Source organism: Suillus fuscotomentosus, assembly GCF_016647785.1.
Source record: "Suillus fuscotomentosus strain FC203 chromosome Unknown F5891scaffold_99, whole genome shotgun sequence".
Classification (NCBI taxonomy): Eukaryota; Fungi; Basidiomycota; class Agaricomycetes; order Boletales; family Suillaceae; genus Suillus; species Suillus fuscotomentosus.
This window is the reverse complement of record NW_024539611.1, coordinates 59,640-85,295: the sequence shown is the minus strand read 5'-3', so window position 1 is coordinate 85,295 and position 25,656 is coordinate 59,640. Positions and strand designations below refer to the sequence as shown.

The window sequence follows — 25,656 nt, the reverse complement described above, 5'->3', positions numbered from 1 at the left end:
CTTTTGTTTGGTCACTTGTTTATTGTCCGAAAACACACAATAATAATGTGTCCACTGCGTGCCATATGATACAAAAAATCCATCATTCTAAAGTACACCAGAAGAATACAATCAGCTTGTATCGTCTGTACCGCTAGTATTGCCATTTGTTTTTGGGCCCACGCTCTTAGCTGTTGCACTGGCGCCACCGCGATCCCGTGAGCTAAGCAAACTTTGGAAGAAGTTTTGTAAGACTTCATGTTGAGTTTGTCCTCCAGGACTAGGTGAAGTTCCAGTAGTCGGTGAGCTTGGTGGTCGACCAACGTGAGTGGTCGCGTTTGCACCCTGTTGCAGCCCTTTGTGGTAGTCTACGCGCCCCATCGGCGGTCGTGCTGGCGTTGAGTGAGCTGGTCATTCCCATCCCGGCCTCCATCTCGCTGAGAGCACGCTCAACGTTTGGAAGATTGAAACTACTGCTCCCCAGTGGCCCAACAATACCGGCTGCGGCCGTATCCGTGGGATTTCGGAAAGCGCCACGGGGATCCCGGTCTGGCTTTTTGGCGTTTTCGTCATAATGCTTCGCAAGGAACGCCTGCTCCGCCATGGGGGAATTAAACGGAGGTAAAGGGGGTGGCTGCGCAAGAAAAGATGAGGTCCGTGTGCCAGATTACCAGAATAACGTATTTCACCTTCGCGCCTCGATCTGGTACTAGCATCTTATACATTTTTGTTGCACCTGAATGATCCTCGGACTCCACGTCGGCATCAAGGTCTGCTTCCCAACCTTCGCCCCAAACCTTCGCCTCAAACCCTTCTCGAAGGACACCGATCTTACCCCAACTATCCCAACCGGCAGGAACGACGATGCGATCGCGGTCTAGGGGATTCGGCTTATGATGAAAGACAAATGGATTGCGTAGAGGAGCCGGAGCCTCGGATCCCGATGCCATGGGAGACGGTGCCGGTGGGATAAATAAGAGGTGCAGGGCATATTGCCTCAGCACCTGTAATGTGTTAGGTTGCTGCGTGGTATAAAATAATGATGCTCCATCTAGAGTAGTGTGATGAGATGCTCAATATAGTTTACAGAAAACTTACATTTTAAACAAATCGTTCGTAGAACCTGCATGACGCCATCCGTACGTTCCTCCCACTCACCACCTTTGCCTTTCACCATGCCGCCCATACCGGAACTGCTGGCGCCCACGAGATCATTTCCCTCGTCTATCAGGTCTGATTTGGTGCAGACAACAATAATCGGCACACCGGCAGAATTGTGGGTTAGAGTGCCAGGGCCTGAGCGGTAGGACTGTATTTGAGGAAATATTAGATGTGGCAGGGACTGCGTCGACGGAGGGCTCAGTGTAATGCTGTAAATGATGTTGCACTGCAAGATAATTGTCAGCTATCGGTTTGTCTCGATCAAATGAACATACATCTTTCATGATTCTCTTCTCGAACGATTTCGAGATCCCGAGATCCATCACCCTTCGCCCATATCTCTACCCACTTGAGCCACGTCTGAAGATTGTCTAAAAATGTCCAAGGGCGCGTCCAATCCAAGACAATCATTACAAGGGTATGAGGCAGCGATACCCGAGGAGGCAGGAAGTGTGGTATCAAAGAAGTATGAGCTATCGCATCCGAAGGTACTGTGTACACCGATAGACGCGCCAAGGTGTCTAGTCACGGCATTAGCACGCTTCATGTACAGAAACTTGAGAAGCAGTGAAGCACACCCTCGTCGCCGTCATCTCTTATATCGGCCCAATCATATCCAAGAGCAAAATCTGACCGTGTCTCGTCTTTGCTCTCTTCAGAAACTGGTTTCTGTAGCAAGGCCGAGGCAAGTACGGACTTGCCAGACGACGAAGGACCTAGAAGCAGAACTTGTTTTGAAGGGATTGATCGTGAAGAAGAAACTGAGTCCAATATCGACGACCATAGGTTTTCTGGAGGTGCTTCTGGTGTCGCTGGACGAGACCCCTCCATGATCTCTAGTGTACTTACTTCTAGGCAAGTTCGAGTGCTTGAGAGTCAGACTATTAGAGTACTACACTTGTACTTTTGAAACTCCGATCAAGTTGATCATCTTCGACGACGACAGCTACGACGGCGACAACAGTTACTTCCTAGGAGATCATATCAAAAAGTTACTTTCTTACTGAAGTCATGTCTTCAGTAGTCGCGGTACCGCAACACAAGCTATCAGAGACTCCCAACTCACGTGCAATCGAAATCAATGATTGGGTGATAATCGCGTCCACCAACCCAATATCTAGCGCATCAGAGTGCGACGCGTTGCAAGCTTCGCTTGGATTCCCGTTGCCTGAAATGACGTTTGGAAGTAACTATCTATCTCTCGAACATCAGCCATCTGGGTGGAAGATGATGTTTGACACTCATAATGCCCTCAAGTGTGTGAAAAAAGGTGAGCTCGGGGAGGGCGATGGTGGTGTCAAGGTTGGCTATGCAGATGCCTGGCTTAAAAGCCGGTGAGGAATTCGTGCTGCATCTCTACCAATGTGATTTTGAGCGTACCACCAGCACAGACCCTGGAACGAACCTTCCGTTGCCTGTTACAGTCGCAGCCAAGCATTATGACTGGACTTACACCATGACTTATCCTGGACATCACCTTGATTCTGCACCAAGCACCGATTCGCCAAGTTCTTCAATACAATGGATAGATGCCGATCAAGACAACCCATCTCATTCTATTCCGCTCTCTGAGCTCACGCGACCAGATCCAATATTATTCTACGCGGAAATCCCTCTTTTTGAGGATGAACTACATGATAATGGATCATCCAACCTTCTCGTGCGAATAGTTCGTGCTGCTGTCCCTATGGTTTTTTGATATCTGACGAGGTCGGATTGAAGCGCGTCATGCCAACATGTATATTCATTTTGTCGCGATTCACGCTTCGTGTGGATAATGTGCTTTTCCGCACACATGACACGAGGATATATCATTCTTTCAGCTCAAGCCCTTCGCTAGTCATACGTCAATTGAGTGGTTGGGAGGCACCATATGATGGCGTTAAGAGGGTGCGTCTGATGCTTCCTTTCGTGTTGACTTATCCCTTGATAACTGTCAACTTCAGCGACTTCCCAGTCGCCATGATTTGACCCCTCTGACGGACGCGAACTTCATTGCGAAGGTGTTGACGGAATTACCTGTTACGGAATCTCAGCAGATAGGGGCGAGGACACGTTGGAGGGGTTTGAGGACAAAAGTAGAGATAGCGGTACTGGCAAGAGATGGACCCTAATGCATCAGTGATAAGTGGTAGAACCATCTGCATTGTATCTGTAACTCATGAATTCTGTTTCATATCCGAACCTTCGCGGCAGGATTCGGGGTACAGTCAGACTTTGGGAATTACTCCAGAACGCATGTTCAACACCCTTTTGCAGCATGTATTCTTAATCAATGACTTGCCTACATAGAAATTGACTGCCGAACAATGAGCGGTACCCCCATTGGCGGGGCTTTCATGTAGCTGGCGCAACGGAAGCAGTCGTCGATCCCCATTCCATATCAAGGTTTGCAACTACGTTGGACAAGCGGAAGGATCCTAGTCGGTATGAGACAAAATAGTGGTACGTGCATTACTATTGGCTGACTATATATATGCTATGTGTAGAACGATCCCTGGAAGTGAGGGAACGCCGTCTTCCTTCTTCCAAGGCATGGCTACGGGAATGAATTGCGATTACTCTATGGTGTGCTGGCCGCCTGTGCCACTTGTATCCATGCTATGAGCAAGCCGCTCAACCTTAAATATGAGAGGGTGTATCTTCACCTAGAAGAGTATGGTATGATCAGCTCAGTGCGATCAATTATGACAGGCTACTGACCAGAGTGTCACCAGCACCTCAAGCAACGCCAAAGACCACCCCACCATGACCAGCATCCAGCGTGGTCATCTGAACTTCCGAAAGTATCGGATGAAACGGATGATAACTGCGAGGCGCCATCGTATACATATGATGGAGTGTACACCTTACGACGAGACACCTGGTGATCTCCTGTTCAATCTTCGCAATCGAAATTAAGAAAGAAGATGATCATACATTATAGACAGAGCGACTTTCCATGGTGAACTTGTGCGTGTAGGGGGACAAAGGTGTGGAGCACGCTGACGTCGCTAAGCGTTTGAGGAATGTGAGTTGGAGGAAAAGGGAAAATTTCTGATGCAATTTATACCCAAGAACATGGTATCATTACAAGCACGAGGCAGACTGGGTGCCGGGTTTGGTCCGACACCGGGTTGTGAACCGTGATCTGTTTTTTTTTATTACCGTCATGCAGGAATCTGGGGAACTCTCTTTTGATGACGAGGTAATTGTAATGACCCCACGCACTACGTAGCGATATGTTACGTGGCACTCGCTACTTAATAGTAACTCTGTGCTGTCTATGTGGGAGTTTAAATACTCGAAGTCTTTGCGCATCATGAGTCGATGTAACGTGGCTGAAGCAACCGTCTGGCTATCCTCATAAGTGCAAGAAATTGTATGCAATGTCGATTCTTCTATTGGGCATGACGTGCTGCTATGCTACTGCTGTCATGACACACTACTCCGAATGTCCCAAAGCAATACAAATTTTCCACATATGGTCACGGTGTTCAACAACACATGTTTTTTCGGCCATCCTCCTCCGCGGCCCGAATTCTCGAATGAGAATTGTTCAACTCGTGGAGGTCTTCAGAACCATTGGTACACGCTTCAAGTGAATTGATTTATCTCACCGTTATTTATAACCCGTGCAACAGGTTTTTGTGCGGCGCTAGCTAGCTACAGAACCCTAGACGGATCCAACGAGACTTCAAGTTGGAACTTTTAATCTGAATATGTTGCATGGGGTCCAGTGGGAAAATGAGCTCAGGATCATGGAAGTCATTTGGCGCTTGCCACACAAGCCCTTGTTGTCTAATGGTTATGACGTCAGACTTCTACTAATGAAGCGCATCTGGAGGTTGCGGGTTCGAGTCCCGCCAGGGGTTGATTTTTATTTATTCTTGGTCTATTTTACATTATAACCTTTTCTCGATGCAGGCAATTTGATTTTCATCTCGGATCAACATGAGAGAATTAGTAAGTTACAGTTGATCGATACACCAGATTTCATTTTCTGTCCGTTTTACCGCTTCTACATATTTACTTGTGGAGCTGGACAAACAAGAGGGTCCCCTAGGTCGGGCGGAGTACCTTGGAATGGCACTGAGGGCGCACAACGTATCACCAAATGTAGGATAGCGGGTAAGCAGCGAATTTCCGAGTCCCTAGCTAGCCATCCTGGGAGGTATTCCACCCTTGTTCGGCCTGAACAATATGTAAAAGGTTGGACCCTGTTTCCAGCACCACAAGCTTGGTAAATAGAAGTGGTAAACTAGATGACCAAAATGAATAATCAAGAACTATCAATCCGTCTGAATTTTTCCGTGGTAGTATCCATTCGCAGGAGTTATTTCATGGAGAAACATAGCCCAATAAATCGAGTTTTAATAGGTTTAAACAAGTTGAATCAACGATCGCACTCGGCCCAGGCTGAGTCCACTGGTCTGTGCGTACATTCGTCACGTCTGACGTATACCTGTGACGGTGAATTTCATGATACCTAATTGACTTCTTCAGGCTTCAGGCTTCCTACCCCGAACACGACTTTAGTAGTAATTAGGTCCCGATAGAGTTCGAACCCCAACTTAGCAGATTTGTTTTGCCACGCTATCTCTAGGACAAATGCGAAGGATCCTGATTTACTTATCCATGCTTCCGATTCAAGTTGAAGCCGATCTTGCAATGAGTCAAACTCACAGTACCAGCGTGTTCCACCTGCACAAATGCACAAGGAACATATGCAACCAACGCTCGGAACATGATCCCGAAAGCTGGAGTCCAGTTGCGAAGCGGGTGACTTCGTCGGGCGTCCCCTTACCGCCAACAGCGGTATGACACTGATAAGAACGCGAATTCAGAGTGTGAAGTGTCGTTCTCCATGATACCAAGCAGCATCAAAGGTTTGTCTCTCAGTGCCACAACGTGAGTTATAAGGTTGCCTGCGCTCCTGCTTTCCATGATAAACGAGGTGCACCCAGGTGTTGCGTTGGAAAGCGTTGAGTGTACCTGCTTGCGTGGCGTCGTTGCCATAGAGTAGTTGGGTTGGTGGTCATAGGGACGAGCTCAAGCTCGCTGTCGATAGTCAAGAGCGCCTCGCCTTGTCCCGCGCCCAGTTCACCTTGTACAATTGCAGTGAAAAACGGAGTCACATGTGCCTTCATGTCTAGATCCCATCTGAGCTGGAAGTGTCGGTAAGTAAGAACAGATGTAATAGTTCCCGCCACGTCCGTCTGCCCTCGTTCGAAAGGGATGAGCTGCGTAGAGTGCTGACCCGGAACATTGAGCATCACAAACCTTGTTGAGCTCCGAGAACTTGTGGGCCAGGTTGTAACTCGTGAACTCGAGATCTTCCTCAGGCGAGGACTAACGATCACTGCTGGCCACGACCCTGCTCCACAAGTTCATCTGCGTATCATAGATTGCCACGGCGAAAGCCGCATCTACAGGGAGTGATCTGGCATTGATGAAGGCAGTGGCAACTTCGCGTCGTGAAATTGTCAATGATCGTGTTGCCAAATTACCGGCGAGAAGGTCAAAATGTGTTATAGGCCTCCAATGTAGATGTATGATAGTACTGCTCTGCTGCGGTGATTGTGCCCAACAGGGCGCAGGCTCAGCACTTCTTTGTACAAAGAAATGACCTCGTTGAGACCAAGAGAGTTGCTGTGGTGATAGAAGCAGCAATATGGCGACAAGGCCGAGTTACCGTTCAGACCCCCAGAGCAGAGAAACGGCTCCACGACAACGTTGTATGCACTCGTCTAAATCATCAAAACTGTTGCATTGTTGAAGGCGTAACACAAAGGCCCACGCAAACTTGTCGAGCGATCCGGACGGTGTTCATTGCCAAGAGGACAGAGTTCGAGCACGATTCGTCGAAGGTGGATGCCTTCATCGGATGCGTCTATTAAAAGTTGGTTTTATTCGTGGAACACATAATCGACGCGATTTTCTCCTACCGCGATGTTACGAAGGTAGGTGGCCTCTGGACAGAGGAATAATGGCTTGCAGGACAGTTGCGTGGATTCGTGGATATATACGGCGGTGTGCACCCTGCTGTAGCACTATGCCAACGCTTTGGTGAGATAATAGATGGATAAGGATGATCGGGGTGGCCATGGGGACGCAATGCAAGGGCTTCGCGGAAGATAAAGTCGATGTTCAAAGGCGGGCTCACGCGAGGTTGGTGAGAGCTGCTTCCTGGTCAGGATGGCCGACTAAACACTGGTCCAGAACAACTGAAAATGCTTGACGGCATAATTCAGGCGAGAAACCCTCTTCATTTTGCGTGTCACATATTTGGCCAGTCGTGACTCGTGCATGGCCCGCATCTGCGTATCGAGAAATTTCGCAGCCGATGGTGGACTGCAGTTGGTAGCAAAAGCCAACAACAAATACACAGGTCGGCGTATTTACATCAAACAATACGCCGTCCTGATTATAGCAAGTAATTGTATGAATGGGAAGCAGGTTACTCACTGAATGGCTCATCTCCACGATCGAATAGCTCATATCGTGAGATCTCTAATTTTCTGATGATTTCCCTATTGCCTAGCATTTGATCGAGCTCGAAAGACGCCCACATGGCCAGTGATGATGATGCATCGAGTGTTCTACAAATAGAAGATGAGTCGTCGAATCGCGTTCGAAAGTCTACATTGGGAAGGTTTCGGTCTCGCCTCACATTACAGATTCGTCTGATGACAGCACTCTGACGGTTGATTTCCAGCTTCTCCTGGGGAAAGGGATATGTAAATCCTAGCTGGAATGCGCTCGAAAGGGACTTTGATATTTTTACCGCTGATGACTGAAGTGGAGCGAAATGACCGCAACAGATAGTGCTGCGTGGTGGACAGAATGAGTGGATATGGAGTCTGTGAATGAAGTTCAGGTGAGAGGGGTTTAGTAAGGCTTCAGGTCATGCTGCATGTTTATTTCCATAACGTCGAGGGTTGTGCGGCACGATAGATGCTTGTATAATTGCACCAAGTGCTGAGGCTAAAAGATACTGGGATGCAGAGGTGGGCATTGTCCGACAGCGAGATTGGCAGGAAGTAGGTAGATCAACAACGCTTTTCCTACATCGTATCTTCTCAACTTCCGAAGTTGCATGGACCGAGGCTTGGAGGACCTTGTCCTCACGTCCTCTCCATACGTTTGTTGGTAATTCTCTCAGGCTGTTAAAGACCATTCCAGGAAGAACAGGCACTTGGCATTTTTCTATGGGGTCTATTTGGTCATGTTTGGATGAGAGGCCTCTTGCCAAATAGCGCACTCACCTTCATGATGAGTTGCTGCAGTGGAAATTGGTTTGTCTTTCAAGGCTAATGTGTTAAGCAACTTAACTTAGGACAGGTTATCAATTAGGTGAGCTATTAACATACACTTTTCTTCAAATCTGGTGCGGCACTCAGCATTTAAAGCTCTACAAATTTGCGTGCTTCGCTGACCAGGCCTCGTAGGTTGGTCCCATGACTTCTCCAACTTTTCACGATCCGCCCGTGTTCTCGAGCTCGCCTGTTTCAATCAGAGCCGCTTCTCCTGTTCGACGAAGGGACAATAGAGAATGCTTATCATGTCAGACTGACGTGGTGGAATCTGGCTCTCGACCCCACATCTCGCCGACGCTTATCTCCTCTTATGATCTGAATGACCCAGAAGTGAGGGAGAGGCAGAGAACATTGGATGTAGACATGGCTCTGCATTTGTCCAGAGCCCGGAGAGAGACTACAACGACGCCTCCAGCAGCATTACTTGAATATGAATCGGCCCCGCACCCCGAAACAGTGCCCCCTTTCTCTCACTTCTCAGCTATTGAGGAACACGACATCGATATAGCTCGGGGGGACAGAATTAATCACATCAATCATGATGGTGTGAACTGCGGTTCTGACGGGCTGCACTCGCCACGATCTCTAACTCCTATCGACTTGCGGATGCAGCACCTTGACCAAACCCATGACCCAGCGCTTCTTACGACTATGACAAGCGAGTATCAACCGATTCGCAGTGAAGCTCTCGCTTCCATGCCCGGCCTTCCCGTGTATCAAGCGAATGCATCTCGTTCCGCTTTTTCTTTTGCTCATCTGGAAGTCTTTGCGACTCAAGAAAAGACTCAGTTAGGCATATCATCACCTACGGATACCAATGGCACAGCATTCCGGTTGCGTCTCCCAAGCTTTGCACAGAACGGTGGTTCAGAACTGGCCGCATCTCTACCTGGAGGAACTCCTCCATTTGACACTGCATTTGACACTTCTTATCGCAGTAATATCCGACAACGCAAGCTCAGCCAGAGCAGTCCTGTCCCAAGGCATAGCCGGAAAAGCACCCGGGGCAAGATGGCCCTATTTGAGAACCACGGCGGAGACTCAAACTTCCCTCTTCCAAGCCGGCTTATGGGACATGGGCATCTAAGTGCCATCCCATCCTCAGATAACGTGTCAACAAATCAGTACAACGCTTCAGGGATGGGCGGGATCATGACACCTGGTCATGACAGACCTTACCGATTCTCGTTTTACTCCAATGCGTTATCTGCAACTATTCACGCACGAAGCCTCAGCGAACTTCCTGCGGACGGGCAGTCCTTCGAGGATTTATTTACTGGTCTGGCTCCTCCTGACCGTCCGCGAGACGCAAAGGATGGGTCTGCCCCTGTTCCCGTGCCTCCACCACACCAAGGGACAGCTTCTGTTCAGGACGCGAACAGGCGTCCTCCAGATCTCGCAACCCTTAACCAAAACGGAGGTCGTCCGGAGAAGGGCGGTGCTGGTAATTCAGGCCCACCAAATAGCCTCAGGAGTGGCGGCGAGCTTGAGGGGAATACGTGGTGGCTAGATGTTCTAAGCCCGACAGATGAAGAGATGAAGGTTCTGAGCAAGGTGCTGCCTACGCAAACGATTGGTTCTCTAAACTCAAGCATTGTCTTAGGTATTCTCTATCCACCCTTTGACCGTTGAAGACATCCAAATGGAAGAAGCTCGTGAAAAGATTGAATTGTTCCGGAACTACTACCTTGTCTGTTTCCGGAGCTTCGATCAGGATCCTTATAGCCCCATGCACCTGGAGCCCCTGAACATGTACATCATTGTATTTAGAGAGGGAACTTTGTCTGTAAGTGCTTCATTTCTTTTCCTATAATGTGTTATTCACAAGCCTTCTAGTTCCATTTTCGTCCCACCCCACATCCACAAAATGTTCGCCGAAGAATAAAGCAGCTCAAAGACTACATTAATGTCACATCAGACTGGATCTCGTATGCATTGATCGATGACATCACCGATGCCTTCGGACCTCTTATCCAATCCATTGAATACGAAGTGGACTCTATTGATGAACTCGTCCTTATTTTGAAGGAGGCGGAGCAAAGCGACATGTTGAGAAGAATCGGAACATGTCGCAAGAAAGTCATGGGATTACTGCGCTTGATGGGTAATAAAGCGGATGTAGTCAAGGGGCTCGCGAAGAGATGCAACGAAAATTGGAGGGTAGCGCCAACGTCAGACATCGTGAGTTATTCGGTACAGGTCATCCGTGCCACGACTCATCTTTATAAAAGGGTCTATATCTTTCCGACATTCAGGTTAGTTGCTGCCGACGCTAAATTTACTACTGATTGATTTTAATGAATTGTTAGGACCACTTGATAACCATGACGCAAAATCTAAATCACTACGAAAAAATCCTGTCCCGATCGCACTCCAACTACTTGGCGCAGATTTCCATCGAAATGACAGACGCTAACAACCAGATCAACGATGTCCTCTCGAAGTTGACGGCATTGGGTACGGTTCTCATCCCTATGAACTTGGTAACGGGTCAGTGCCCTCTCTTCACCGTCGATGATCTGTGTCCTCATGTCTCATCCAGGTATGTGGGGTATGAATGTACACGTCCCAGGCCAGGATGATGCGGTATGTAGACTATCATTTGCGAACCGCCGCTGTTTATTTGTTTTTTCAGGTCACTTACCACTGGTTCGCTGGGATCCTTGCCGCGCTTGCAGCCTTTGGCATCATTGGCGGGTACACCACATACAAACTCATGGTTAAACGATAAACGCATTGGGGGTTAATCGTTTTGTTTTAATTCTGTTCTCAGTATCTAGACCTTCGCCTTTCTGGTTCCATCATTTGTTATTCCCGATTTCGTTATCGTGATTTGCGCCTAGACTTTTATTGAGTTCGCGGGAGAACTCGAGGATCGTCCTCAATTTCCCATTCGCAACTTCGCTTCTTTTCCCATTCATATATGTAATATTCACGTACATCAACATTCCATAGAAAGCATGACAGGGTAGTGAGGACGATTGCAACTAAGTACGGTCAACAAATAACAAGTACACCATAGACCTATCAAAACCAAAATTCGTAAATGACGCATGAAAGAATACACTAGAGATCTATTTGTGATTTCCAACCAACAACTTTACAGACTTCACAGAAGAGCTTTCTCCATTCATTGTGTTAAGAGACGGGGAGGAAGGTGGTCTAGCATAAGGGGGAGGGATCGAAGGCGGTCGCCGAGGGGAAGGCTCGGTGTCAACTGGTGATACAATCATGGCCAGTGAAGGTGAAAGCGTCTGCTGCATCGAACGAGCTGCTACACTCGCGGGCGGGAGAACAGGAGTTTGAGGAAGGCGTCGCTGCTTGGGTGATCTCGGCTCCGGGTTGTCTTGTGGAGTGTCATCCGCATACTTACGCTTCTTGTTGTGTGGTGACTGTGGGTAGGATTGCCAAGGTGGGGGAGGTGGGACGTGATGCCCGTTTGCCGATGGCTGCCTTGCAAGCTCATAAACAGGTGTTGGTGGTGTGGGAAGTGGTATGGGAGCGCTGTGAATATGCGAATGCCGGTGGTGCATAGAAGGTCCAGGTTCAGCACTGTGAGGCATTGTATGCGCTGGAACGCTCCGTGAAGCTGGCGCATTGCCGTTATTGAGTTCAGGTTGACCGGGCAAAAATCGTATGAGTTCCACGAATAACGTTTGAGTATATGGGGGTAACATCTTCGTATAAATAACATCTTTGCTGAAGGTGTCCAGCATTACGCTCGTATTGACATACGTGTCTGGATCTTGGTTGTCTGCTGGTCCGTTAGTGTGGGCAATACGTTGAATGGATTTTACTGACCAACGTGCTTGACACGGACTTCTGAATAGATGTATGGTCGGCTCCTACGCAAACAACACAGCGGGCACATAAATCGATTACTGCCGCTGACGTTGGCCTCTATAGGGAAGAAGACACAGCCAGAGTGGTAACGTCTTTTGCAAGCTTCGCATTCAACGGTTGGATAATTGATGAGGTATGGCGTGCGACCGCGGCATATGCAACGCGTTCCATCCAGCCAATCCTTGTCGACATCTTGACCAAAAGTAAATTTTGGTCTTCGCCTCTTCTTCACTCGAACAGCTGGAGGTTGACCAGCGAGGATGCGATGCAGACCAGCGAGGTCGAGACCGTATGAGACTTCGCGACTCGGAGACACGGCAAACTGGATCTTATACAATTTGCGCATGTAATGACGCACTTGAGGAATATATTCGGCCCGTTTGTTGCCGGGTTGTGAGGCATACGTCAAGAATTGGCCGATGACTTCGCACAAACGATCTATCCGACGAACAATGATCTCCAGCTGCTTCCAGGCTTCCGAATAATTTTTGGTTATTGGAGGTGCTTTAAGGAGGATGGTCGGCAGGAAACAGAAGTGCCAACTCCGTTCCTTGTGGATGGCACCATTCCAGTGATGATGATCACAGAAAGGGCATGAACCACCGTTAGCTGCGCAAACGCCATGGAACCTTGCGAAGCAGTGGTCACACTGAACCGCGTCGGAGTGAGTCCCAGGTGGAGGGGGGCGAACGGGGGTGGTGCAGATGCAGGTGAAGTACTCATCAACAGGGGGTTTGTCGTCTTCCTGCCTCGTTGACTCTTCAACATCATTCAGGATGTCCCGGCCATGAGCGCATTCATGCTGCGGACAGTACCACGGTAAATCTTCTAACCATTCTTGATGGCGAGTGAGCTGATCGTCCAGCTTCTCGAAAATAGGAAGTGAGAACATAGTGAGATGCTCCCTGGCATAGGATCTCCACTTCCGCATCATCACAAAGACATCTGTGTCCTCTCGGTGCTGGTAACGATGCTGAAGAATTGATTCACATCGATTCTCAAGATCCAAAGCAAACTCGGCAGTTTGCTTCAGATCTCTGATAGCAGGAATGCTGAAGTCTTTTTCAGCGCGAGTAACGAAACGCGTGACTTCTGAAATCCTGGGTTTGGGTCCCTGACCATCAGGGGATATCCAAGTTTTTGCCTGTTTCTCGAAATCCTTCGCTTTGTTGCGCGCGGACATCAGCCGGTCGTAGATTGTGGCATCGATAGGAATGGTGGAGTCTGTCTCAAAGAATTCGTCCAGCTCTTCGATGGTCTTGTGTGGCTGGTCCAATAACAGCCTCGCCCGCTCTTCCCAGTCGTCCCCAGCTCGTTGACGAGACTCTAGGGTCCGAACAAACTGGTTTTCGAGAGGAACACTGCAACCGCGAGCACGGGTTAAAAGCCCACGAATGTCTTCTAGTGTAGCTGACGCATCCTCCGCCTTCCCCTCCAACTCCCTAATGAGTTGCTCCCGAGATACAAGCTTCTCAACTTCAAGTATTTCATCAAGATGGACATTGATAGATGATGCGCCAAGGAGCAGCCGCTCACAATCAGCTATGAAGGCGTCCCGACTGGCCACAGAATTGGCGGAATTGAGTAACGCTGAGGCTTTGCATTGGATATCTTCTGCTTGTTCAGCCAACGTACGGAGGCTTCCAATCTCCGAGGTTTCAAACCCGAGATTTTGCACTTCCATCAGGAGAGCATAGAGATCGTTGAGCCCACGGTCAGGCCTATCTCCAGCATCACGGTCATCAAACGCAGCGTTGTTCGCTTCGTGTAAAGACGGGCGGCCACGTGAGCGGCGGGTGAGCTTACGACCTTGTTTGCGACTAATGAACGCATTGGCAGCCTCCAACCACTCGTTGCCACGGTTGACGCATTTACGAAGGGCGGTGAGTTCAGGGAGGTGATGAGTGATTCGCTCGCCTTCAGCAAGGAGCGCGCGAAGAGAACGTAACGACGGAAGGTCACTTTCCACAAGCACCTTGTTGAATTTTGTCCGCCATTTTCCGGGAACGGCTGCGCGCTCGACGACTTTTCCCAGAGTCTCGCGGAGGTCGGCATCAGAAAATCGTTTCCTGAGCGTCAATTCTTCTGGTGAATGGTCGCATAGTTGATCCATATGATCAACGCAGACAATCTCGCTCTTGCAATGACAGATGATCTGCGAGAGGTAGCAAAAGGCTTTGCAGATTGTGCATTGGTATTGATCTTCAGGGCGGTCTTCTTCCTCGAGACGCTCGCAAACGCCACGATCACGAGCCAGCTGACGAGCTGCGAGCTCTCGCTCAGTCATTTCCTTAAGACTCGACTCCAGCCTTCAAAAAATATCGTGAGCTGCGCGAAATAATTTATTAATATTTTAATTTTAATGCTTACCATAACGCAGTTTTAATAGATTGAGATTGTTGCGTAATCGTTACGAGAAGCTCATCATGGGAAAAGACTGGCAGTTTCTTGTGTTCACGGTAACGTTGAACACAATCACGACCAAAAGGCAACCAGTCTGGGAGCGCAAAATTGACGGCCTCATTGAAATTGAACTGCCATGAAAGTCAGTATCAAGATGCGATCGATCGAAAACGTGCCAAACGCACTCCGTGGTTGAAGCCTGCATGGTATGCTTTCGGGAACGTGATGACAAACTCGCCTGCCCGTTGGTTGCACGCATACACGCGGACTCCGGCATCAGCGAGACGTTTCGGGTTCATCAAAGTTACGAGTTGGAATAGGAGATCGGACTGCGCCTCAAAGAGGTCAGGTGCCTCACTCTTGATGGCGGCCTCGAACTTTTCTGCGTCTTCTCCTGGGATACCATACCAGGTCTTTGTTTCGCCCCAATGCACTAGAAAGAGTGGTCAGAAAAGATAACCTGCTGCAATGGGACACTGCGTACTGAAGTTGATGCTATAAGTATAATGATCCTGTCGTAGTGTAATTGAATCAGCTATCAGTGTTTATGACTGAAATGTATCAAGATGGACGCACCTCATTGTGCCAACAAAATGTTGAAAAGACCATTCCAACGTATGTCCAAGGGACAGTCATACCGGAAATATCAGACTTGATGTATCTGAGAAGGGAATCTGGAAGAATAGGCATGTTGTTCAGATTCCATGGGTCCTTCGAGGCGGGCTCCAGTGGATGGGTCTCCAGGGTGGGCATGGCACTGGACGAGGGCAAAAAAATTGTCAACATTGATTTCAACGGTGAAAAAATCCAAGAATGCTCCAACCTGCCATGCGTAGTCGAATGTACATCAGCACCATATTCAATCTCCACGGTCTCATTCGGCGACTGCACAAGGCGCCAAAATTCATTCTCCACATCATATTCAGATATCAGCGTGCTTCCGACGTAATTCACCGTAGGGTCATCAAGATCCGCGGCCGATGGAGACGGTGGAGGATGAGAGGTCCACCACCTTCTGCGGAACTCAAGATCGCGCGCCTGGAAACTCGAGAGGCTATGTTCCTCGCCCTCATCAAAGCCGAAATCGCCACCAGTACCAAAAAGACAGATGTGGCAAAACCACTGCCCTTTCGGAATGGTGGCCAAGGGGGGGTCGAGACAAAAGATGTGGAATCCTGTGGTAACAAGGTCAAACGCGCACACGTTTCGAGGCTATAGAGTAAACATACCACAATCACACCCATCACACAGCAACATTTTTTCGTCCTGATTTTTCTTCTGGCAAATTTCGCAGGAAAGCTGAAAAAGAGTGAGTCCATCAAAAAGAGGGGTGCGATGATACGTACTTCTAAGGTGCGCTTGTACTCGTCGTCAGGCTGAGGTGAAGCTGACACCGGAGATAACCGACTGTGAACATCAAGAGACTTCCTCGTAGCTGGGCGGTGTTCACGGTTAGATATTGACTGACCGGGTGCATTGACTGGCTTACGAGTCAATTCTACTCTTGCTCCGCGCTTCACAGCATTGCTCTCGGGTCGAGGCCCGCTACGTTCTTTATAATCACCTTCATCAGGGGGTTCTGATAATGGGCTAGATGTAGAAGTAAGTGGGCTAGATGGTGGGGAACCACGCTCGCGAGGAGATGTCAAAGGATGTGTGGCAGTCTGGATGTTCATATGAGTCTTTAGCTGCGGATCGCGCGCTGCAGTCGGAGATGTGGACAGGGTTGGTGAATTCCGAACACAGTCGCAGAAATGTTCATAAGGCAAGATCACTCGTGTATAAGAGTTCTTGATCTGCGTGGATAATCCAGGGATGCCACGGTAACCGAGGAGAGCCCCGAGGTCCCCCCATTTCTTGTTTTTAGTCACCTATGAGACTATTCAGGCACTAGCTACACTATGATGGAGGATCACGCACTGCCTCGTAGCCACCGAGTTTCTGGACCTCTTTGCGGAGTAACCACAGGTCTAGGGGCTTGTGGTTGATGGTGGGCACAGATACACGAGGATTGCCTTGTTGTTTATGGAAACGGTATAGCTGCTCCAAAAAATTGACCTTCGCACGAGATGAAGCTTCAATAGAGTTAAGGCGTTGCAGCCGAGTCTTGAAACGAAATGTCTGATACATGATTTATTAGAGCCATCATCGTAAAGAACATCACTATGTCACGGAGAAAAAATATACAAACCTCGCTATCAGTAACACAGGGCATTTTCCAACCAACGGGAGGAATGATCTTGCAGATGCCATAATTTTTCGCCTTTTCTGAGATGGAGCGGATGTAAGTCATAGGGTCTTTGAACTCATCTGACGTCGGGTAAAAAACTGGGCAGTCTTCTAATCCAAACGGACGGGGTTTGGAGCGCATGGGCTGCGTTCGAGGACTCGACGTTTTGACTGTAGATAAGTCTAACGTGGGCGAGACAGAGATGGGAGTGCCATCTCCAGAAAAATTGTCGGTCGGTTCCTGCTGTGTTATATCATCATTATCGAGTGATGTCACATGGTTCTGCAAGGCGGCCAGAGCATGTGTCTTGGATTTACGTGGGGCGCGTTTGGTGCTACTGGATACGCTCCGCTGTGCTCCGGACTGGGAAGGAGAAAGAATTTCCTCCTGTGTGTCTATAGGGACTGCACCTTCTACAGGAATTGACAGACAAGAAGTGAATGTAGCAGGCTGTTTATTCGAAAATTCGGTCGGCAAGGCGTCTGAAGAGCGTGGGGCGCTGCTTTGCGCAGGCGTTCGCGGAGAGCGACCGCGACGCGAAGGCGATCCCCGCGAAGAACTCGGAGAAGAAATAGTCTGCATAAAGCAGCAAATGAGCAGTAATAATTGTTATCGTCGAGCAGGAGGAAGAGTTATTGTGAGTGAAAGCTGCAGACTTCCGAAGGTCCTGAATTCCAATGTGTGGGAGCGGGCATTGAAATTGTGCACTGAGTTATCGTGTTGCCTTGTTGCTTCTGCGTGGGAATATGACTACATATTCGCGGAGTTTAGTGAAAAGCCTCCTTTGCGGAAATACCTTTAGCTGTTCCTCTTATTTTCATTCCACATTCCTTGCACTCTACACTCAATAGTGAACTGTCCACCTTCCATTATCATATACTAACATTTTATGCATGGAGCATGTCTATTTTACACACAGGCGCCAAAGATACGCTTAGATCACTCACTGTGGAAATGTTGATCCAGATGAACTTGCCACCGATACGGAAGTCTTCCGAAGACTACCAAATCCAGCCAAGTGGCCACCTAGATGGAGCTGAGGGGGCCAAAGATCGAGAGCGGTGCGCTTCACCAAAGGAACACTTGATTAAATCCACGCATTGATGTTTCATATACCTCCTGCGATGTGGCCGTATTCAAAATCCAGCGAGCCAGACATCAGGCAGTAGAACGACATATTACTTCACCAATCTCGAGGAGATCGGATCTGCCTCCAACAATATTACTTATGCGAGGCATTCGGTACGCGCTGTTATGTACATAGCTTCTCCATGAAGCTTCAGGCTAGGCATATTACTCCAGCACACGCGCCACCCATGTGCCATTCTGTCACGATTAATATCGAGGTCCATCCGTATGTCAAGTCTTGCCTGTACCACGTTCGAACTTGCGTGCTCCGGCTGGCAGCCATAGCATCGTGCCTTTCACTGTTGGTCGGCTTTCGGCACAGAATCAAATCAAAAAACACTTCCACGCCTCCACCGCGGCCTGTGTGGCAGTTGAGCCGAGACAACAGCTGTGGACCAATCGGTGTCCTTTGTGTTATTTTTAGCACTCAGAGAGACAAAGAAACTCTAAACAGTCGTGATTATTTCTGGGAAATCAAGAAATATGTGGTGCTATCCCAAACGTGGACGGTTCATGCGAATTCAAAATCTCAATTTCTAGAGATAATCAAGCATCACTCCCGCTAAGTAGTTTTCACGGCCCGTACGTCCTTTCTGATAAAGACGATGGAGTTACCGTTATTTTTCTACCTTGTTCTCGAGCTCACTCGTGATTTCCTGATTGTGCTCCAAATAGTGGCGAGCCATCCCGCATTTCCTTTGGATAAGGTTCGTGTATTCTTCCAAGGGACAAATACTTTCTTTTGTCATTCTCAACGATATCAGGATTATTTCGCATCCTTCGGAATACTGTCTAGTATGATCGTATCTCTGATCAAGATACGTATGATATTAATAGTTAACCACACTAGTGCAAACCTTTTCTAGTTGCAAGAATCAAACTGCGCCCAATGATCATCTGCATCAAAGCTCTCGAATGGGCTACCCACGATATTTCCCGTGCTGTGTCCCATGCTCGCAGCATATTTATCTGAAACAAGCTTCCTCGACAGCGAAGCTAGTAAATGTCAAAGTGCTCTCCGGGCGTGTTTGAGGAACGTAATATCGTGGGCCCGCCGACGGTGGTATTTTTGAAAGTACCTCACTCTCGCTGGCAAGGTCACATCCTACTGCGTGGCCGTCTGCTTGGGTCTTCTTAACACCTCCGAACACACGCGAAGTTCTGCATGTCAGCTGCGCCTTCCATATTTCCGCACGTTTGTTTCGCACATACAGAGATTTCCCCCTAAACCTTCAAAGTCGCTAGTGAATGGTCTGATGTATGAAGCTCATTGTCCTCGACACAAATACAGCAATGTCGAGGTAATGGCATCGGGTAGACACGTGCGACTATATGGATTGATTGGGACCTGGAGATTGCGCGAAATTAACATCAGTTGGCAGCCTTGGCTACATACGGCTATGCATTCATAGTGTGCCTGCCTTACGATACTGAAGTTTGCAAGTCTCACGTCGACTGAAATGGTACACATTCAAATGAACAATAAGACTTCGATACCTGTCAAACTTTGATATTGAATGGGAGATCGGTGACGTGGAGCGGCTATTAATTGTAGGCAAGAGCTGACTGGCACTGTATTAAATGTCCTGGCCTGCGAAACCTAAGCCTGTCTGAACACATGACAGGTTCAATAATCAACCTCGTAACATCACCCTGGACACGTAGCAGCCTGTACGCCGGTATCTATATATTCCATATCATATAAATAGTACACCAGATCACAGATTGGAAATTACATAACTGAGCTATATCAGCTGTGTCACGCTGTGTTCGGGTCTCTTGCCTTGCAAATGGAAGCCCGGAGCCACTCAAGAAATCGTGTTGAAATATGGAAATCCCTCGCCGCGTATATGAGCCACAGCGTGAACAGCGCCACAAGGCCGCATGCGCTTCCAGTGGTCGCAAGCGTCAAGGTGGGCGTAGAGGTGAAGACTTGATAAGAGAACGCGAGCATGAAATACAGCATGCTGCAGAAGAACACGACTTTCGTGAGCTAAGGGGGATGCACAACAGTAGGATACTCACCCCCACAACAACATAGCATACGGAAGACCATGCACAGTCGCTACAGCTTTGGTGCCAAACGCGGACCCTGTCATCTTCGTGAGGAAATCGACCTGCAACCCTTTGTTATAGTGATATGCGACAATCGAAGCACCATTCTTTGCTCACCGCTGTGTCAGCAGATTCCTGCCCATATAACCGATTCTGTCGGGTGAGAAACAGGGACACAACTAACGATCCAACAATACAAAAAATGGAAAGATATGTGCTAATAATTGGGACCGAACCTGAATTCTGGTTGCTGACGGAAGGCACAGCCAGAAAGCTGACGTCCACAGCTATCATAACAGTTGACTGACATAATTAAGTAAAAAAGGACCCGAACAGCGAGAATTGTGGCACGCACATACATTGTGATGCTTGACCATTCAGTGCTCAGCTTGCTGTTGAAGTTCTTCCAGCGCGGAGAGTTGATACTGCGGTCGACCCATACTCGTCGGAGTTCTTCCATGTGTGACTGCGGGGCCCCGAACATTGCAACGTTGAAGGTCCATGAAAGAACTAAGACTAGCTTGTTCCTCTTCTTCTTTTTGTAAACGGTCTGATCCGCATCCAAACGGGCAGCAGGGAGCCCGCAGAAGTTGAAGAATTTGGCTCGGACTGGTATGAAGCTTAGAGAGGATGTATTGTAGAACGTGCAACTTACCGAAATATCGCATAAACCTGGCTGCTAGACAGTCACCACCTGGAGTAATGTGGAAATGATGATGCTTACCAATGACACAGATAGAATAGGTGCCGCCGATATTGTCTAGTTTGGAGAATCAGCAATGCCACTGGGGAAACCTTTCACTTGCCTCCAAGCTGGTCGATCAAGTCCAGAATTTTCGATAATTCATCACCGTCGAAGGGCGAGAGCGACACATCTGTTGTAACGGTCTCTGCAAAGTCCTTTCAGCGACTCGTGTATGCAGTCAAGGAAGGAATCTCACCAGCGCTAGCATGCACAACGACTTCTTTGAGTTCCTTGAGCAACCGAGCGCATGGTAGATTTGCATTGGGATACATCTCGCAGTGTTGCCTAGGGAACACCTGATTAATCTTGTATTAATCTTGTATTTTCTATTTCGTCACTTCGTGAGAGGATTTTACAAACGGAAACTGAACACATACAATGAAAGACTCGCCAGTACTGATGTTCAACAGCATACTCTGGAAATGCAAACTATCAAAACACGACAATTATCCACTATTGAGGGCGCACTGATATGGCTTAGCTTTTCGACACCCTGAACTCCACAAAAAAGTTTCACTGTAGGTAGCTCATGGAGCCAGAAAAGCAGATGCTTGTCGTGATCAATAAAATAGTATCTGCAAATTCTAACTTTAGACTTCTGGTTCCATGCCAATTGCACCACAAGCTCGATCTTGTCGCAACATAGCTGCAACTCAGGAGGCGTAAGAGCGAGTACTTCATCCACACACGAGTCCATTTTGCACCGGCGATCTTCGTTCTGCAAGTTCGAGTCCGTATAGATACCCTGTTACTAGCAGTAAGAGTCTTCTTATATTTCGGTAATAAATGACGTACCCGCGTGGGGTTATGAAAATAGAGTGCTCCTTCTGGGTGTATACAGGCATGCCAGTCTCCACAGTCTTGTTGACGCGGACTGCATCCCATTTGTGCTTATTTCGCCCAAGAAGAAGGTAGCACTCACTCTAAAAAGTCTGTCGTTTTAGGAGGAATAAACTTGTATTTGTTGTTTTCGGGGTTTCTGTGATCACATTAGTACTGGATTGCAGTCGGCACACAAGAACTCACATTGACGGTGTTTTATCGTACCGCATCACATCGGAGGGCACGAATGGCTCGAAAGTAGTGGAACTCCGGCTCTGGGGAATAACGGGAACTGCAGGAGATAACTGTAGGACACAACTAGAGGATGACGGAGGGGCCTGGACCGGCAACAGTGAGCGGGATGAACAGGAAGCGGGCCCTGGTGATGGTGAGACTTGCGGATGAGGGTTGCTCAAAGGAAGAATCATTGTAGGCTGTCTTGAGCCAGCAACTCGCTCCGGGTGTTCATCTGTGTGAATGCGCTGGAACCGGCGCCTGGATGCGATGCTACGTGAATCGTAGTATAACCGCAGAAGGGTGCGCCACAGATGATGTACAAGTCGCAGCGGGAAGGCAATATATCTGAATAACACCTTCATAAGCACTCTGAAGCGGTGTATGAGCCTCCGAACGGAGTCACTATTATGATTGCGCAACATGGTGTTAACTGACTAGTTCAGCACACGAGGCATGACTTAAGGAATTGGTTGTTGTCTATCGGATATATCGCTTCCCACGGTCGCATAACCTTATTCTTAGCTTCAACCACAGTGACCTTTACGGTAACAACCCGAGGCATCTAGTAACTCTATTTCGGCTTAATCACAGATTCAAGTTTTCGATTAGTTTCATAGAATGGTCATTCAATGAGTCGACTGCAGGCCTCATGGAAAGAGTCGTAAGACTGGGTATCATAAGCTGGGTAGGGCTGCCTTGCTGATACACATGCACATCATATCAGAAATTGACTGAGCCGAGCCGACCGTGATTGTATCCGACATTTTGCTCTGTAAGCCCAAATCACAATAACATGTTTACTATATCGAAGCATGAAATACCTCGCTGCACATAGTATGAACTAGCACCAGAGCACCGCATCCGCTCGAGCGTTCCCAGTGGTTGTAAGTGTAATAGTAGCCGTGGACGTGAAGACCTGGCAAAAGAATAAAAGTATGAAATACACCATGCTGCAGGAGAAACCAGGCTTCAATGAGCCAAGAAGGACCCTCGATGTACAGTCCTCACATGAAATAGCCGGTTTGGGTATAAGTCTGCGCAGATTCCCGGCTTGTGTCTAGGTCATGCTGCGTACCGCATGTTCTGCGGCGTTACCTGCAAAATTGTAGTTCTGGATCACCGATGTCATGATCCGATGCACTGTTCATTAATGCATTCGTTGCCACCGTTGTGTCGGCAGATCCCTGCTCACAAAGCCGACCCTATCTGTTCAAATAAGTATAACGGGGGCGCCACCAGATCCGACAATGCAATATATCACCGGGACTCGATGTGACTCCTACCATTGACGGAAGGTACCGCTAGAAACGGCTATGTAGCATTACATTTGTCTGACACAGGATTGAGCAAACGTAAGAGCCCAACAGCGAGAATGATGAGTCACACATGCCTATCACGATGTCAACCATTAAAACTTCTTCCAGCACCGAGGGTCGATGTCACGGTCGACCCATCCTCGTCGGAGTTCGCTCGTGTGTCATTGCGGGGCCCAAAACAATGCGGCGTTGAAGGTCCATAAAAGAGCCGATATCAGTTTATGCCTGTGTTCTTTGACGTAAACAGACCGGTCTGAATGTACTAAGTACTTGAGAATCTTTTAAAAGTTGAAGTATTATATTACGCTGGTTGTAAGCTCAGGAACGATGTATTGCGGAATAGTAACTTTCTGAAATACATGAGCCTGGCTGGAAAACGATCAACCCCTGCAGGGAAACGAGACAGAATGGGAGTACTCACAGATGAAAAAACGAAGTGGGCGCCGCACCATCTAATTTCGAAAATGGCTGATATTTCTGCCATCAATGAAGCTTCTGCTTGCCTTCAAATTCACTAACCAAGTCAAGAATTCAACATCGAAAAGCGAGTGCCGCTGTTTATCGTAATCTTGCATTGCTGCCTGGAATTAGATGCATATTGCGTCGATATTGCCCATTCTGTGCTATAAATTCGTCAGGAGAATCTCATAATGAAAACTGAAAAAGAATACACACAAGATGACTTGCCAGCATTGATGCTCGACAGCATATTCTGGAAATATAAACCATCAAGACTTCATACGACACAATCAGAGGACGTCGGACGGTGGACCGGGAATAATGAGATGCATGAGCAAGACGAAGATCATGATAAGGCGGGACCTGCAGTTGATGGTTACTCGGCGGAAGAAGTATGACAGATCTGGTTTGAGCGCTCTGCGTGTCCTGTGTAAATGCGTCGGAACTGTGACATTAGTACGCGGACATGATTACAGAAGGGCGTGAGACAGATTATGCCCGAGTGGTAGCGGAAAGGCAAGATATCTAGACAATGCTGTCAGAAACACTCGCAAGCTCATCATGAGCTCCTCGAACGTTATCGTTGCGTGACAATATATTGTAAGCAGAGAAGTTGAAGACTCGTAGAGAAACTCACAGAACACAACTGTTAAGGGCAGTCATATGCGATAATACATGAAAACGCAAATTACTGTAATATCCTTCAATTAGTAAGAACAGGTACTTTTTTGTAGGGGACTCTGTCAAAGAGTATGTGGAAATTGTTTTGATAACCTGATGCATGCTGTATGGCTGCAGCATGGCTCTAGCATTTGTCCGGGATAGTCTAATCATAGCTCACCACGAGAAGACACGCGCAACACGACTGCTACTTAGTAACTGCTCATTGGTCGCGTCTACAAGTCAGACTAGGTTGGGTTGGGTTAGTTGATGGACTCCGGCAACGGAAATGTATACGGCATGAAGGAGCGGATTTGATTAGGAGGAGGTAGCGGGGTTGCAGCGGTAACGTTAAAGTCAAAGCTGTGCGAACCCGCCCCAAAGGACAATAAACAAGGATATAAAAAAAGCTGTGCGAAGAGCTGAATTACCAAGGGTTACCACTGACCAGGTGGCACACTGGAGTCGATCAGTGAATCAGCGAGCCTATTCCCCGAGTTGCGAGCCCTTAGGTGACATCAAAACATTCTGAAATTTCTGCGCTGACGGACTGATGATCGGCAGGTAAAGTGGGCCAGCTGCCAGTAGTTGGGTATCCTTGGAAATTACCATCAACATCAGGCCACAGGATACGAGAAAGCCTCACCGACGGTCCTTCAAATAAAACGTTGTTCGCATCTGCTAAACCTCGCTGGCAGAGAAACGGGACACGACTTCCACATTACGACCGCCCACTATGCCAGCAAAAAAAAACGACTTCTAACACCCGTGTTGACCTTGGAGAATACTATGGGAGTTGTTTATTGTGTATCCTACGTTCCGAACGGGAAGCGGATAATCAGCGGGTCAAGTGACAAGACCACTCGTGAATGGGACCTAGAAACGGGCAAGGAAATCGAGGAGGCGCGGAATGTTTGTGAGCAGGAAGTACGTGCCATTGGGGTATCAAGGGATGGTCGATGGGTTGTCTCTCAGGCTACAGATTGGTATTCCATCGGGGAGCTCAAAGTCCGTGAGAACATTTGGAAGGCAGCTGAGGATCAGATGCGTCGATATCTCCGGGGACAGCACTCTGCTGGTGAGCGGGTCACGTGATGGTACACGAATATGGAGCTTGGGAACAGGCAAGCTTGCAGCTGGTCCGATCAAAAGTGCCGAGGGTGTGGGGGCAGTTCGATTCTCGCAAAATTCGAAGAAGCTCGCAGTCAAATCATCGTCGGGGAAATACCTTGAAGTGTGGGATATCCAATCACAAAAACTGGATGCTTGCACAGGGAAAATAGGAGGCTCGATTAATGTTCCAGATGTCCCAGTGTTTTG

The 25,656-nt window shown here is 48.2% G+C and overlaps 5 protein-coding genes and 1 non-coding gene across 6 annotated transcripts; 3 read left to right on the top strand and 3 right to left on the bottom strand.

Annotated features, from left to right (window-relative positions):
- Window position 1: 1 nt before the first annotated feature.
- Window positions 2-2,022, bottom strand: F5891DRAFT_1066694 (uncharacterized protein). The gene is made up of 6 exons (XM_041363112.1): window positions 1,719-2,022; window positions 1,416-1,661; window positions 1,078-1,275; window positions 669-1,030; window positions 324-613; window positions 2-286 (listed from the first exon to the last, which is right to left on the bottom strand). The coding sequence occupies exons 1-6, from the start codon at window positions 1,969-1,971 to the stop codon at window positions 112-114; spliced, it is 1,524 nt and encodes a 507-aa protein (XP_041219022.1). The 5' UTR covers window positions 1,972-2,022; the 3' UTR covers window positions 2-111.
- A 129-nt stretch (window positions 2,023-2,151) lies between these two features.
- Window positions 2,152-3,254, top strand: F5891DRAFT_962931 (TIP41-like family-domain-containing protein; the record flags this gene model as incomplete). The annotated part of the gene is made up of 4 exons (XM_041375952.1): window positions 2,152-2,474; window positions 2,527-2,809; window positions 2,863-3,030; window positions 3,087-3,254. The coding sequence occupies 4 exons, from the start codon at window positions 2,152-2,154 to the stop codon at window positions 3,252-3,254; spliced, it is 942 nt and encodes a 313-aa protein (XP_041219021.1).
- Window positions 3,255-4,909: 1,655 nt separating this feature from the next.
- Window positions 4,910-4,994, top strand: F5891DRAFT_t115. The gene has a single exon. It is a non-coding gene; the product is annotated as a tRNA-Arg (tRNA).
- Window positions 4,995-8,379: 3,385 nt separating this feature from the next.
- On the top strand, window positions 8,380-11,330 carry F5891DRAFT_772618 (uncharacterized protein). The gene is made up of 7 exons (XM_041373205.1): window positions 8,380-9,992; window positions 10,042-10,224; window positions 10,275-10,619; window positions 10,670-10,693; window positions 10,748-10,928; window positions 10,981-11,024; window positions 11,074-11,330. The coding sequence occupies exons 1-7, from the start codon at window positions 8,580-8,582 to the stop codon at window positions 11,167-11,169; spliced, it is 2,286 nt and encodes a 761-aa protein (XP_041219020.1). The 5' UTR covers window positions 8,380-8,579; the 3' UTR covers window positions 11,170-11,330.
- Window positions 11,331-11,512: 182 nt separating this feature from the next.
- Window positions 11,513-17,596, bottom strand: F5891DRAFT_1153251 (PLU-1-like protein-domain-containing protein; the record flags this gene model as incomplete). The annotated part of the gene is made up of 12 exons (XM_041365182.1): window positions 16,876-17,596; window positions 16,605-16,805; window positions 16,174-16,555; window positions 16,031-16,119; window positions 15,914-15,983; window positions 15,508-15,859; window positions 15,261-15,441; window positions 15,169-15,196; window positions 14,870-15,117; window positions 14,652-14,815; window positions 12,240-14,590; window positions 11,513-12,195 (listed from the first exon to the last, which is right to left on the bottom strand). The coding sequence occupies exons 1-12, from the start codon at window positions 17,494-17,496 to the stop codon at window positions 11,513-11,515; spliced, it is 5,370 nt and encodes a 1,789-aa protein (XP_041219019.1). The 5' UTR covers window positions 17,497-17,596.
- Window positions 17,597-19,541: 1,945 nt separating this feature from the next.
- Window positions 19,542-22,345, bottom strand: F5891DRAFT_1066667 (uncharacterized protein). Its single transcript, XM_041363111.1, has 13 exons — window positions 21,869-22,345; window positions 21,765-21,821; window positions 21,638-21,716; window positions 21,311-21,587; window positions 21,234-21,258; window positions 21,039-21,127; window positions 20,904-20,987; window positions 20,822-20,857; window positions 20,753-20,773; window positions 20,453-20,706; window positions 20,215-20,400; window positions 20,068-20,159; window positions 19,542-20,009 (listed from the first exon to the last, which is right to left on the bottom strand). Exons 1-13 carry the CDS (start codon window positions 22,321-22,323, stop codon window positions 19,802-19,804), a joined length of 1,863 nt encoding a protein of 620 aa, XP_041219018.1. The 5' UTR covers window positions 22,324-22,345; the 3' UTR covers window positions 19,542-19,801.
- Window positions 22,346-25,656: the final 3,311 nt, after the last annotated feature.